General features: G+C 38.6%; 1 protein-coding gene and 1 pseudogene across 1 annotated transcript; both read left to right on the top strand.

The window, feature by feature from the left end:
• The first annotated feature begins 371 nt into the window (after positions 1 to 371).
• LOC145941466 (uncharacterized) lies at positions 372 to 1397 on the top strand. Its single transcript, XM_083047576.1, has one exon. The coding sequence runs from the start codon at positions 372 to 374 to the stop codon at positions 1395 to 1397; it is 1026 nt and encodes a 341-aa protein (XP_082903702.1).
• A 6913-nt stretch (positions 1398 to 8310) lies between these two features.
• Positions 8311 to 10202, top strand: LOC145941465 (uncharacterized; annotated as a pseudogene).
• Positions 10203 to 12179: the final 1977 nt, after the last annotated feature.

Raw genomic sequence — 12179 nt, 5'->3', positions numbered from 1 at the left:
TGGGCAAAAGCGGTAACGGAGCGCCTCGAACCAAGACCGCTGCAATGTTATAGATGCCACCAGCCGGGACACGTGAGGGTCAACTGCCCGGAGACAATAGACAGAAGTGGGAACTGCTACAGATGCGGCGAGAGCGGACACCGAGCAAGAGAGTGTTCGGCCCCAATTAGCTGCCCGATGTACAAGGCCAATGGGAAGCCCCACACTAACCGACTAGGTAGCACTAGCTGTGTGCCCCCGGTGAAAGGAAGATCAGAAAAGGAGACAGCGAAGAATAGAGAACAAGGGAAAGACAAAGACACCCGTAGAGACGGGAAGGAGAAGCAGGAACTGACCACGGAGGAAGTCGAGATGGATATACACATTGATTCATGAAGTGTATACTACAAACAAACTTAAACCATTCCCGAAGGGCGCAGGACCTAGCCCACCAGAGCGCTGCGGAATGGGGTGCGGGACTTATGATTGCGGCGGAACCGTACCGGGTACCTAATCACCCAGATTGGATGGGAGATGAACTGGACACGGTAGCGATTATCCGAACAAATGCGAGCTTACAGACTTGTCGCACGATCACCCGGGGAAGAGGCTACATTGCCGTAGAACATGGCAGACGCATAATTGTTGCCTGCTACATCTCGCCTAACAACACCCTGGATTATTTCGAGGAAATTATGAAAGAGATAGGAGGACACTTGAGGACCTGGAGGACCAAGGCAGTCCTGGTCCTGGGCAACTTCAATGCTAAGTCTACGGAATGGGGCTCACCGAAGACAGACCCAAGAGGAGAGATGCTGGGAGCCTGGGCGGCGGGCTTAGGCCTTCGCCTCCTAAACAAGGGGAAGGAATATACCTGCATCCGGCAACAGGGGGGATCCACTGTGGACCTGTCATTCGCATCACCAGCCGCAATGAGAGAAATCACTAGATGGAGGGTGGAGACTGATATAGAAACGCTATCGGACCACCGATACATCTACATCGGACTAGCAGTGCCCACACCCCCTAAAATGGAGAAGGAGCTATTTCCGGCATGGTCCATCAAGAGGATCAATGAGGTGGAGCTCCGGGCCGCTGTTAATGCAATAGCATGGAACTGCCCGGAGCCGTCACAGGATGTGGACCAGACTATAGAATGGCTTACAAGAATGATGACGAGAGCCTGCGACGCCGCCATGCCCAGAGCGAACAAAACTCCGCAAAGAAGAAGGGTATACTGGTGGACCGAGGAGCTCTCAGAAATGAGAAAAAGATGTATAAGGGCAAGAAGGCGCGCGACAAGATCTAGAAGGCGCCGAGGGGGCCCTGAGAACGGTGAAGACGATGGGCAGGAAGAATACTGGACGGCCAAAAAAGAACTAAAAAGATCGATTCAAAAAGCCAAATCTACTGCATGAGAAGAACTACTGGAGACTATCGAAGGAGACCCGTGGGGCAGGCCATATAAAATGGTACTTGGCAAGTTAAAAAGGAGAGAACTGCCCGTAACCCAATCACTGGAGCTGGAGACTCTACGGAAGGTGTTGAACGGGCTGTTCCCCGGAAACACTGAGGAACAACCGATAATGCACGGGGAAATACCGATCCAATGGACTGATAACTTGGCAGTCACGAGGGAGGAACTAATGAAGGCCTGCAAAAAGATGGTGGCGAAGAGGACGACCCCAGGCCCAGACGGAATCTCGGGAAAGGTCTGGGCACTGACTCTCCCTATCATAGAGGAAGACATTAGAAAGATTTTCTCGCTATGCCTCAAAATGGGGAGATTCCCCCGGGGCTGGAAAAAGCCAGACTGGTCCTTATCAGGAAGGAGGGCAAAGAAGAAGGAACTCCGTCTGCCTATTGTCCTATTTGCCTCCTGGACGAGGTAAGTAAGATGTTCGAGCGGATTATTGCGGAACGAATTCATAACCACCTCTGTACAACGGGCCCGGACCTGTCAGATTCACAATATGGATTTAGGAGCGGCCGTTCTACTGTGGACGCAATAAAACGGGTCAGGGAGCACACGGATAACGTAATAAATAAGGGAGGGGTAGCCGTCGCGGTGTCCCTCGATATTCGCAACGCGTTCAACTCGCTTTCTTGGGGACGTGTTAGGGACTCCCTGGGGTGGTTTGCCGAGCCACCTTAAGGGAATCGTGGATTCGTATCTCTCGGAACGAAGTGTGTCCTACCCCGTCGATGGGGACAGAGTAGAGAGTAGGATGATTGAGGGCGGGGTTCCCCAGGGTTCGGTACTGGGGCCCACCCTGTGGAATCTCGCCTATAATCAAATTCTAAGAGCGGCGCTTCCTACAGGCATAAAAGTTACATGCTATGCGGACGACACCCTGATAATAGCTGGGGGAGAAGACTGGTTGGAGGCTCGCTTGCGTGCGGAGGTCGGGGTGGCCCTAGTGGTCACCAGAATAGAGGCGCTGGGACTAAGAGTGGCCTACGAGAAGACGGAGGCCATCTGGTTTCACCCGCCAAGAAGGAGGCCGCCTCCCGCGGAGATAAGAGTAGGTGGGGAGCGGATCAGCGTGGGACAACAGATGAAATATCTGGGTCTCACGCTGGACTGCTCCTGGAAGTTCGAGGCTCACTTTGAGCAACTTGCTCCAAGGGTGGAGAAGATGGTTGCGGCCCTTGGCAGAATCCTCCCTAATTTGGGGGGTCCGGGAGACAGTGTGAGGCGCCTCTTTCAAAATGTGATGAGATCAGTGGTGCTCTATGGGGCCCCCGTATGGGCCAGCGAGTTGGGAAGGTCGCGGCGAACAACTGCGACCCTGCGTAGAATCTCCGGCAAGATGGCAATCAGGCTGGTAGAGAATACCGTACCATCTCCTTCGAGGTGGCAAGTACCCTCGCGGGGAACCCCCCCTATGACTTAATAGCGAGAAGTTATGCGTACATATACGAGGAAAGAAGGCGCGCCCGCGAAAACGGAATAATATTTTTGAAGCGCGAGAGGGAGATTGTTAAACTAAGGGCGAACAAAAGCGTTATGGATGAATGGATGAATAGACTGAATGTTAACAGGGGGGATGGCCGAAGACTCATGGAGGCCATCCGCCCTGTACTGCGCGAATGGAATGAGAGGGGATGGGGCGAACTCTCGTTTCGCCTGACGCAGGTGCTCTCCGGACACGGGTGCTTCGGAGAGTACCTGCATCGAATCGGTAAGGAGAGATCGAAACGCTGTCACCACTGTAATGCGGAGACTGACTCGGCGCAGCATACACTTGCGGAATGTCTGGCGTGGAGCGAGGAGCGAGCTCTGCACGCATAAAGAGGAAGCCGAAAGAGCGAGAGAAAATGATAGAGAATGTGACCGTAGACGAGGAAGGATGAGGAGAAGACTCGCGACCCCCTAGTAAGGGAGAGTTGCAATCTCAGAGATTAAATTAAGCTCGGGGAATGTTGGGCGAGAATGAGAGCCCGGACGAAGGAGTCGCGTGTCTTCCCCGACTCTCTCTTTCCCCTCTCATCACACAGCCCAATGGAGGTATGCGGGCGAACTTCGGAATTCGCGATGTTCCGCCCTGGATCCCGGGGGGGGGGGGCACGGGGGTGCCCCCCAATTCAGGTTCCAGGGTCGAAGAAGGAGGGGCAGTGTAGCCCTGCCTCTCCTTGGGGGGATATTATCTATTATATATATTATCTATAATATAATAATAATAATTATTATTATTTAGTAATCATTCAGACTCCCCAAATCCCGCCGCTACCCATCCTGTCTTGTCATGTTTACTGCTTCCGTCGATGCTACCGATGCTACTACTACTGATCGCGTCACCGCCGATCTCAATTACAAAAATAATATTAGACAAGGTATCATTTTAATATTATTAGAATCATTCAAATAAAAATGAGCCAAAGGATATCGCAAAATGCTGAATAAGTTTATTGTGAAATCTTCGATGTGAAACAGACTTGACACCACTGTAGTGTCATGACATACATACTGTCCGGTAGAATTGCGATTATATGACGAGAGTAGCAGTGTGCCCATATTTAAGATATCATTCTAAGATACCGTATTCAAATAAACAGAATGAAAATAACAAACGCTGCACAGAGAGCGGTAATTCTTTTCTTAACCGCGGAAGGTGTAAAGAATACACAAATTCTACTCTCATCATGTGATTGCAATTCTACCGGACAGTGTGTCATGACACTACAGTGATGTCACGTGTGTTTCTTAAACATTCCGCAATAAATTTATTCAGTATTTTGCTATGTCTTTTAGCTCGTTTTTATTTAAATGACTCTAATATATATAATTGTATATAAATGTATATATATAATTCATTGTAAAATAATACACCATATATATATGTGTGTGTGTGTCCAATTTGAAAATTAAAAGTTTTTTATGTAACAATAAATTAAAAATTTTTTATTAAGTTTAAAAATAAAATTTCAAAATATATTTAGAAATACGTAGCTCAGAAATAAATATAAAATTAAAGTTATTCAGCCAAGCATAAATAGTATATTAATTTTGCAATTATTATCTGATCTGAAATATAAAATTTAGTGAAGTATCACTTTTGTATTTTTAAAAATAATCATCTGCATAGTCAAAACGATTTAGACCCGGCATTGAAAGAATTAAAGTGACGAACAAAAACTTTCATGCCAGGGTCGGGGCATTAAAATGACATGAATTTTCTAATAAAATTGCTTGAAAATTAATCTATAATAAATTAAATTACTTTGTGGAATAATAAGTAAGATTTCTGTTTTGTATTTAAAAATATTTCACATTAAACAATGTAGTTATGCTATTATTCTCTACATTTTTATATTTTTATATTTTAAACTTTATATTTTAAACTTTACTTGTAATATGTTCTTAAAATACATTTTAGTATTTTAATTAATTTGTTGATATTTATTGTTTTATGCTATATTATGCTAAGGCAATGTATTTTTCATTAATTGTTTCGAATGTATTGTTTCGAATGTATTGTTTCGAAGGGTCTGAATAGCTTAGAGGTAAGAGCAGTCGCCCGGAAAGCGAAAGACTCGGGTTCGATTCCCGATTCAGCGACTTTCGGACCAATATTTTTCTCACTTATGAAAAAATTTGTAATTAATAATTTCAAGTTGTACTTTATAAAGACCACAACCATATGGTCGATAAAGTAAAAACTTAGAAAAATTCATTGGCTAGTGTGGTCGATTAATTTAACTACTCTGTTGATTTTTCATTAATTTTATTCACATTTATTTTATTTATATACAGTTAATTGAACATAATTTTATTTATAAAAGGAAATGATTATGACAACGCTCGTGTATTGCTATAACAATAATAATGAAAATTAATAGGCCAACCAAACGAGCAATAAGTAAGTTGTTAAAAATATTTGAGTTTATTATTAATTTCAATAAATGTAAGAATGTACAAATATAAGTATACGTTTCGACTGTATTCAGTCTTCTTCAATACTCTACCAACACAATATTCTATATAATTACTAAGTATAAATTAACATGATTAAATTCCTATCAGTCTAACGAATGGATAACCGTAAATCGAGTATTTATAAATAATGGATTTTTTGCGCGACTGTAGCAATGTGATCGAATTCATTGTACGGTTCTTAATTATTAAATGCATAATACGCCTATGTCTAAATGCAAAAGATGTCGGCTAAAATAGTACATGGCATTATAAAATAGATATATTATTAAAGTAATTTTTCCGGCCAAGAGATTTTTATCTTTATATTAGAGATTTTCATATATATTATAATTAATTTTATATAAGACAGGTATAATTTTATATACCTGTCACAAATATTATAAAATATAATATAAAATATAAACAAATTACAAAATATAATAGAAAATATCTTATTACATAGAATCTTATTACACGAAAATGTCCAAAATAAGTAAAACATCAAATTCTTTAGAAATTTTCAGGTTTTATAATTGATAAGTGATTACTATTAATCCGAAATTTATATTAATAATTAATTTGCAATTACAGAGTTTTATGTAAATGATTGTTGATTTCGCAAACAACCGCGATTAAAAGAATTATTAATAAATGCATCAATTATATTTTTCAATTGTCAAGAGAGAGTAACTAAATTATACCAGCGCATCTCGCGTAAACTTTCAAAGTAAATATCCGCATAGCTTCTGTGTGTGAACTAATGATTAAATAGAAATACGAAATTATCGATTAAATAGAGATGAAATTACTTATAAACCTTTACAAACCATTAATCGTCGCGTTTAATGGAGGATAACGAATGATTTGATCACGATCCTTCCTCTGAGTGACATCCCGACTGATAATAGATCTGACAAAGAAAAGGATGATCTTAAAAATGAAGAGATTTTGTTCAAAACTTGCTCTTTGTAAAAGAATTACGTTCGAAAAACATTTTCTTTAGCTGCTCTTTGAAAAAATTTCTTCTTTATATTTATGTCTAATTTAATATATTTTTTCGACAGTAATACATCTACCATGTGACACAGAGCAAACTGGAAACAGAAATCCTCAAACTCCCAAAATTCACACGATATTTAATGATATATCGTATGCACATAAATAAATACATCAAATAATTAATGAATTCCAAAATTAATAGCCATTAACCGCGAACAATGATACTTGCATTAACATTGCATTCGATGGATTTAGCATAGAAGAAAAGCATTCGATGTGGCAATTGCTTGCTTTATTATCTGAACACACTCTCTCTTAAGATTGGTCTCACAGTACTCGTCGGCCAATTTCGTAAGTTCTGTATAGTGTTGTTTCAGTCTGCGAGATGTTTGTGATTATTTAAGCTTACAATAAACTCAAATTTACCTAATATTCTATCCGAAGGTAAATCGAATGTGCCGGTATACATATAAATATTTTAAGAAGGTTTTACAAACGATGTAGGAAAATTTATCCGATATAATGTATATTGACGGATCTGGTACACTGTTAAAACAAACGTGTTAACATTATACAAAATCCATAAAGACTTGCAAGACCTTTTTGCGACCCTTTTGCCTTGTCCTGAGGAATCTCTCCCGCGCGCTATCCATCAGGAATAGAGACGCAAGGCAGTCTTTGTCTATCCGTATTCAAGGATAGAAGGTGTCGAGGATCCTCTTCAAATTAATTTTGCAAATTGATCGGTAAGTGGAACATGTGTGTTTTCTTACACGATTTTTTATCGCGATTTGCGTGAACCAAATTTTCTGCTACATATAATATTAATCAAATAGAATTATGCAATGCGAAAATCGATATATAGGTATGTGACTAAAACTCTTACAACATATATTAATGGAAAAGGATTTGCTCATACCTTCCATAGAACAAGATTGTGGTCATCTTCTGTTAATATCAACGTAATCAAAGTGAGAAACTCAAGCAAAGTCTACAATCCTTTCCCTAACCATAAAAAAAATGTGGTACCAACGATATCAACACATGCGTATTGTGGACTATTGTTAGTATTATCTTTTTCACTTGCACAGATCTCTGACACAGATTCGGTGTTCAATTCGCCTTCCATTGATGTATCTTTTCTAAGCTAAAACTTGTTTTCACGTCGTAACTCGGATTTGTAACGTTTTCGAAATTATTAATATTTCATCATAAGAATCGAACGCCATTGGAATGCATGCATTTACGAAAATTATTCGCGAGATATCACGAAATGTAATCCGTATGCATCCCAACTTTGTAATGGCGCAATCGATTTCTCTAATATCTGACAAGAGTTTCGGAGAATAGTCCGAGCCGCCGTTTATCGGGATTCGTGTAATTATATGCCGATTCGCGAAAAAACCGGCTATTATACATGAAGTGTCGCAAAATAATTATGAAACGTGGGATTTTCTGATGCATGTGGTAACAATTTTTCTAGGTTATCAGCGAATAATCGTAGAATCAACATCCTGACAAAGTTTTTCATCCTTTACCATAATTAAGCGGATAAAGATAATATGACTAATTACATTTAATTATTTTTTAGTTAATTTAGTTTATTATCATCACATGAGGTTTCTGTTTATTTTCAAAAAAGCATTAGAAGAGAAAATGGTTAAACTGAAAAGTTATTATAAAAAAAAACTTCGAATAATTTTTTTTTATCTATTTCGTGCGTATTAAAATTCACATTAGTCTTTTCATAAAATTATTGTATTAAATTAATTAATACTAGCGACTAGCGACTATCTTTAATAAATATATGGTGCATAGATGAATATATTATAAACGTGATAAATAGATACGCAAGAAGTTTTATTTTGTAAGAGAAACAAGAAGCTTATCAACTGCTTTTAAAAGAGACTGCGATGCTGCTCTTCATCATATGTTTGCTGCTTCTAGTGGAGAACGCGCCCCTAGATTCACGAATGATCATCGAGACATCTTCAAATTTAATTCTGGATGTCTGTAATGGAATTTTAACAAACATTCGATTTGTCGAAGACTCTAATCATACGGTATTAGACCTGTCAAATTTTTCTCTTCGCGAATTGGAAAAAACCGCTTTTGATTATGTGCTCGACGTAGAGTCGCTCATATTAGCTGATAATTCGGTAACTTCTCTGCCGGAGGTTGTCTTCTCCAATCTGACGAGATTGAAGAGCCTGTCGCTGTCGGACAATCAAATATCGAACATCCGGAATCTGTTTGTCAGTCTGAAGAATCTGCAATTGCTGGATATCTCACGTAATCCCGTTAGATATCTTTCGAGAGGAGACCTGTTTGGTCTCACCAGATCCGTCAAGATTCTCATCGACGGAAATACAATCTGGAGTGTCAGCACGGGCGTGTTTGCCAACTCCTTCTTCAAGGAAGAGAAGCTGACGCGACTAGCGACGACGACGGACTGCAAGTATTTCGAAGAGCGAAAAGGAGAAGGAAAAAAAAAGGAAAACAGCGCGGAAGAATGTGATGCTGAAGGGCAAGTTGTAAAGTCTCAAGAGATCGTCCAAACTCTTAACAAGGGCACTCAAATGAAGGCTGCAAGTCGGATGGTATCGTGACAACATTGGTAATCTTTGAGAAGGATGAAGAGCTCATTAAAGGATGCGTTCAAGTGTCGACAAATATGTCTATTTACTCTGATCCAGACGAGACGGGCATGTGAATCTTCACATGCAGAATATCAGTGGTTTTCAGAAAAACTGATATCGGTTGCAATCACTGTCAATTTCTACCTCGGATCTGTCGAACAAGGAGATCACCGAGATCACGAAAGAGACGCTGAACGATCTGCCGGCTGATCTGACGTACGTAAACTTTCAGGGCAACAAGATTCATAAAATCTGAAGTCAAAGGATTGAGAACAATCATTTAAAACCTTCAATAGACCCCTTGAATAGAAATTTGATTAATGAAATCAAAGAGGACGCATTTGGAAGGACGAATATAAAGGATTGCTGCAATCAGCTGAAAAATCTCGACTTCATAGCCAGTCTACTGGACACTCTGAAAAAATTCCATAGCCATTTCTAACGGCGTTTTCTCTAACTTCTCTCGTTTGCTGTACCTGAATCTCAAAGACAACGAAATCAAAGCATTGCGGAATAACGTCTTTCAAGATTTCGAATCCTTGCGATGGTTGATGTTGAGGAGCAATAATATAACGACTATCGAGCTTTCCGCATTTAAAGATCTGATGGCTCTCAAGATGCTCAATCTTAAATACAATTCTATACGCGATCTGCCAAAAGATACCTTCGCCGAATTCGGTTCTTTATAAGCTGAATTTCGCCTGTAACAACATCACGGAAGCCACGTTCGCCGATCTTCTGTCGCCCTTGAACTCATTGCTCCTCGATTATAATGAGATCGACGTGTTCGAAGAAGGCAATTTCGTTCAAACCCTGAGATTCACTCTGTCATTGACCGGAAACAGAATCACGAGCATAAACCGCGACGTTTTCAATCTACCACTTCAGCACGTGTACTTGGATACAAATCTTTTGACGACCATAGAAGGCGATAGCTACGAAGGTTTAAGTCAGTTAATTCACTTCTGTTTCTCGGAAAATAAAATATCCGAGATTCGCAAGGGCGCTTGCAAAAATCTAGGCAGTCTTTATATGTTGAACTCCAATAATCCGTTTCGAAATTTAGAAAACGGCGCTCTTCACGGCCTCAACACCGGCTCTGAAACTGGCTTGTATATTTACAGAAATAATTTGGGAGAGTAGGAGGTGTTTTCAATGATATTTAATGAAATTTATGTTTTTCTTTAAATTGCAGGTCTCATACATATTCTATTAAATGTTTTTAAAAAATATGTAAAGAAAAACAAATAAATATATATAAAAAATAAAAATATATACATACATATATGTATATATTGAAAAATAAATAAATATATAAATATTCAGGGTGAGTCACTTAAGACCGGCCACCCGAATAATTCCTGCAGTTTTAAAGATAGGAAGAAATGCTTGAAGTAAAAGTTGTGATGATATCGATTGTGTATGATATCGAGGGAGACATCTTGTAGAGATGAACATTTTCTTTCAGGTGGAGGTGCTTAAAAGATTTAAAGGTCATTTTCATTATTTTAAATCACCCTAATTTTATTACTTTATTTTATTTTATTTTTTTTTTTTAGATAAAAATTATAAGGGTAAGAGCCAAAAAGTGAAGTTTACGAGATATTTTTTTAATTTGACGTAATTTTACACACACACACACGCACATAAACTGTGAAATATCTCGTAAAATATTTATTTTCGATGATTATTTCTTAATATTTTTATGCACAAAATAATAAGAAGAATCATTATCATTTCATGTAAAGAAATCACATAATTGTTTTCAAAAAAAGTAACTAGCAGCTTGTAACTAGCAACTATACATTTTTTGTTTACATTACTTCTTTAATGTACATAATTTTCAGGCCAAGGATTTTATGTTCCGCAAAAATATATTTTAGATAAATTTTTGAAAAATTATTGCTTTCATCTATATTTATCTTTAATTTATCTTTAAGTTATTTTATCGTACGATTTTTTCGCATCCTTTTGAGCAATTGAAATTATTGGATAAACTGAAAAATTGTATTCTTATATTAAAAACTGCCCGCTTATTTTCAGAATACCTTGTTGTAAAATAGGCGCCAAAGGGCTCGACTTATCTTAAGAAGGGAATTCTTTAAATAAGTATCAAATATTCCTAATTTATAAGAATGTAGACGAAAGAATATTTTTTTTTACTTTAACAAAAAAAACATGTATATTGTTTGTCACAAAAGTATTGTAAATAAATGTAAATATGTAGCACATAAATGTGACAGCATTGAAAAATCTTAATTACGTGGAATGTATAGTATAATCCTTTTTCTTCTAAAAGCGCATCAAGTTTCGATTTGTTCAGTTGCATTTGTGTTATTTTTCATAAGTGTATATGTATATTAGTAGACCTCATCACTGTTTTCGTTATGGATGTATTGTGTTTAAATGAAGAATGTTAACTGTCTTTTATGCACTTTATTCTTAACGAAACTGCGTACTTATTTACTGGCTATACTTTTACGTGCGGAACGCGCCATAGAGCTACAGTCAGCGCGCGAGCGGGAACCGGGAAGACTCACACCCTTTACTTTCGTCCATACATTACAAAGTTCTCCCACGTATAATTTAACATTGAATGGTATTTACTTAACGTAGTTTTATAAATATGATAAAGGTCGCCGAACACGTTCAGTTTGGCGAATTGCCGGTTCTGTGGGTACGATGTCCGGTTCGTCGTCCTCAGGCTTTGGTAAAGCGGCTGGAACGTCTTCGAGTGCCTCCTGTTCCTGTACCCCGTTTGGCTAATCATTGTTATAAATTAGATCTAAATCTAATCTGGTTGATGGTGTGTCCGTATCATCTACGAACGTGACCTTCTTCTTCTGTGACTTTTTCAAATCGATTGATGTGGGTATTTTTACACATGTACTACGAAGTTGGTTTATGTGTCTGCTTAGCGTGTAACCAGAATCAAGGTGACCTCATAGTGTAGACGTTACGTTATCCATGTTGTATTTCTGAAAATATAATATTATTTAAATTGTTTTTAATTTATACAAATTATTTATTTCATAAATTAATTTATTAAAATCATATATATAGAAGTACATATTATACCCTTTTCAGTCGTGCAATTGTTTCACTTAATCTTCCACGAGATAAATCCCTTCTTTCTGGAATTG

Source organism: Prenolepis imparis, unplaced genomic scaffold (assembly GCF_030444845.1).
Source record: "Prenolepis imparis isolate NDT839.2.m4 unplaced genomic scaffold, iyPreImpa1.0 SCAF_10, whole genome shotgun sequence".
NCBI classification, from domain to species: domain Eukaryota; kingdom Metazoa; phylum Arthropoda; class Insecta; order Hymenoptera; family Formicidae; genus Prenolepis; species Prenolepis imparis.
This window is presented reverse-complemented; position numbering and strand designations above follow the sequence as displayed.

What these genes read in the sequence shown, in the direction of transcription:
- LOC145941466 (XM_083047576.1), top strand. Translation starts at nt 372, where the DNA reads ATGAAGTGTATACTACAAACAAACTTAAACCATTCCCGAAGGGCGCAG.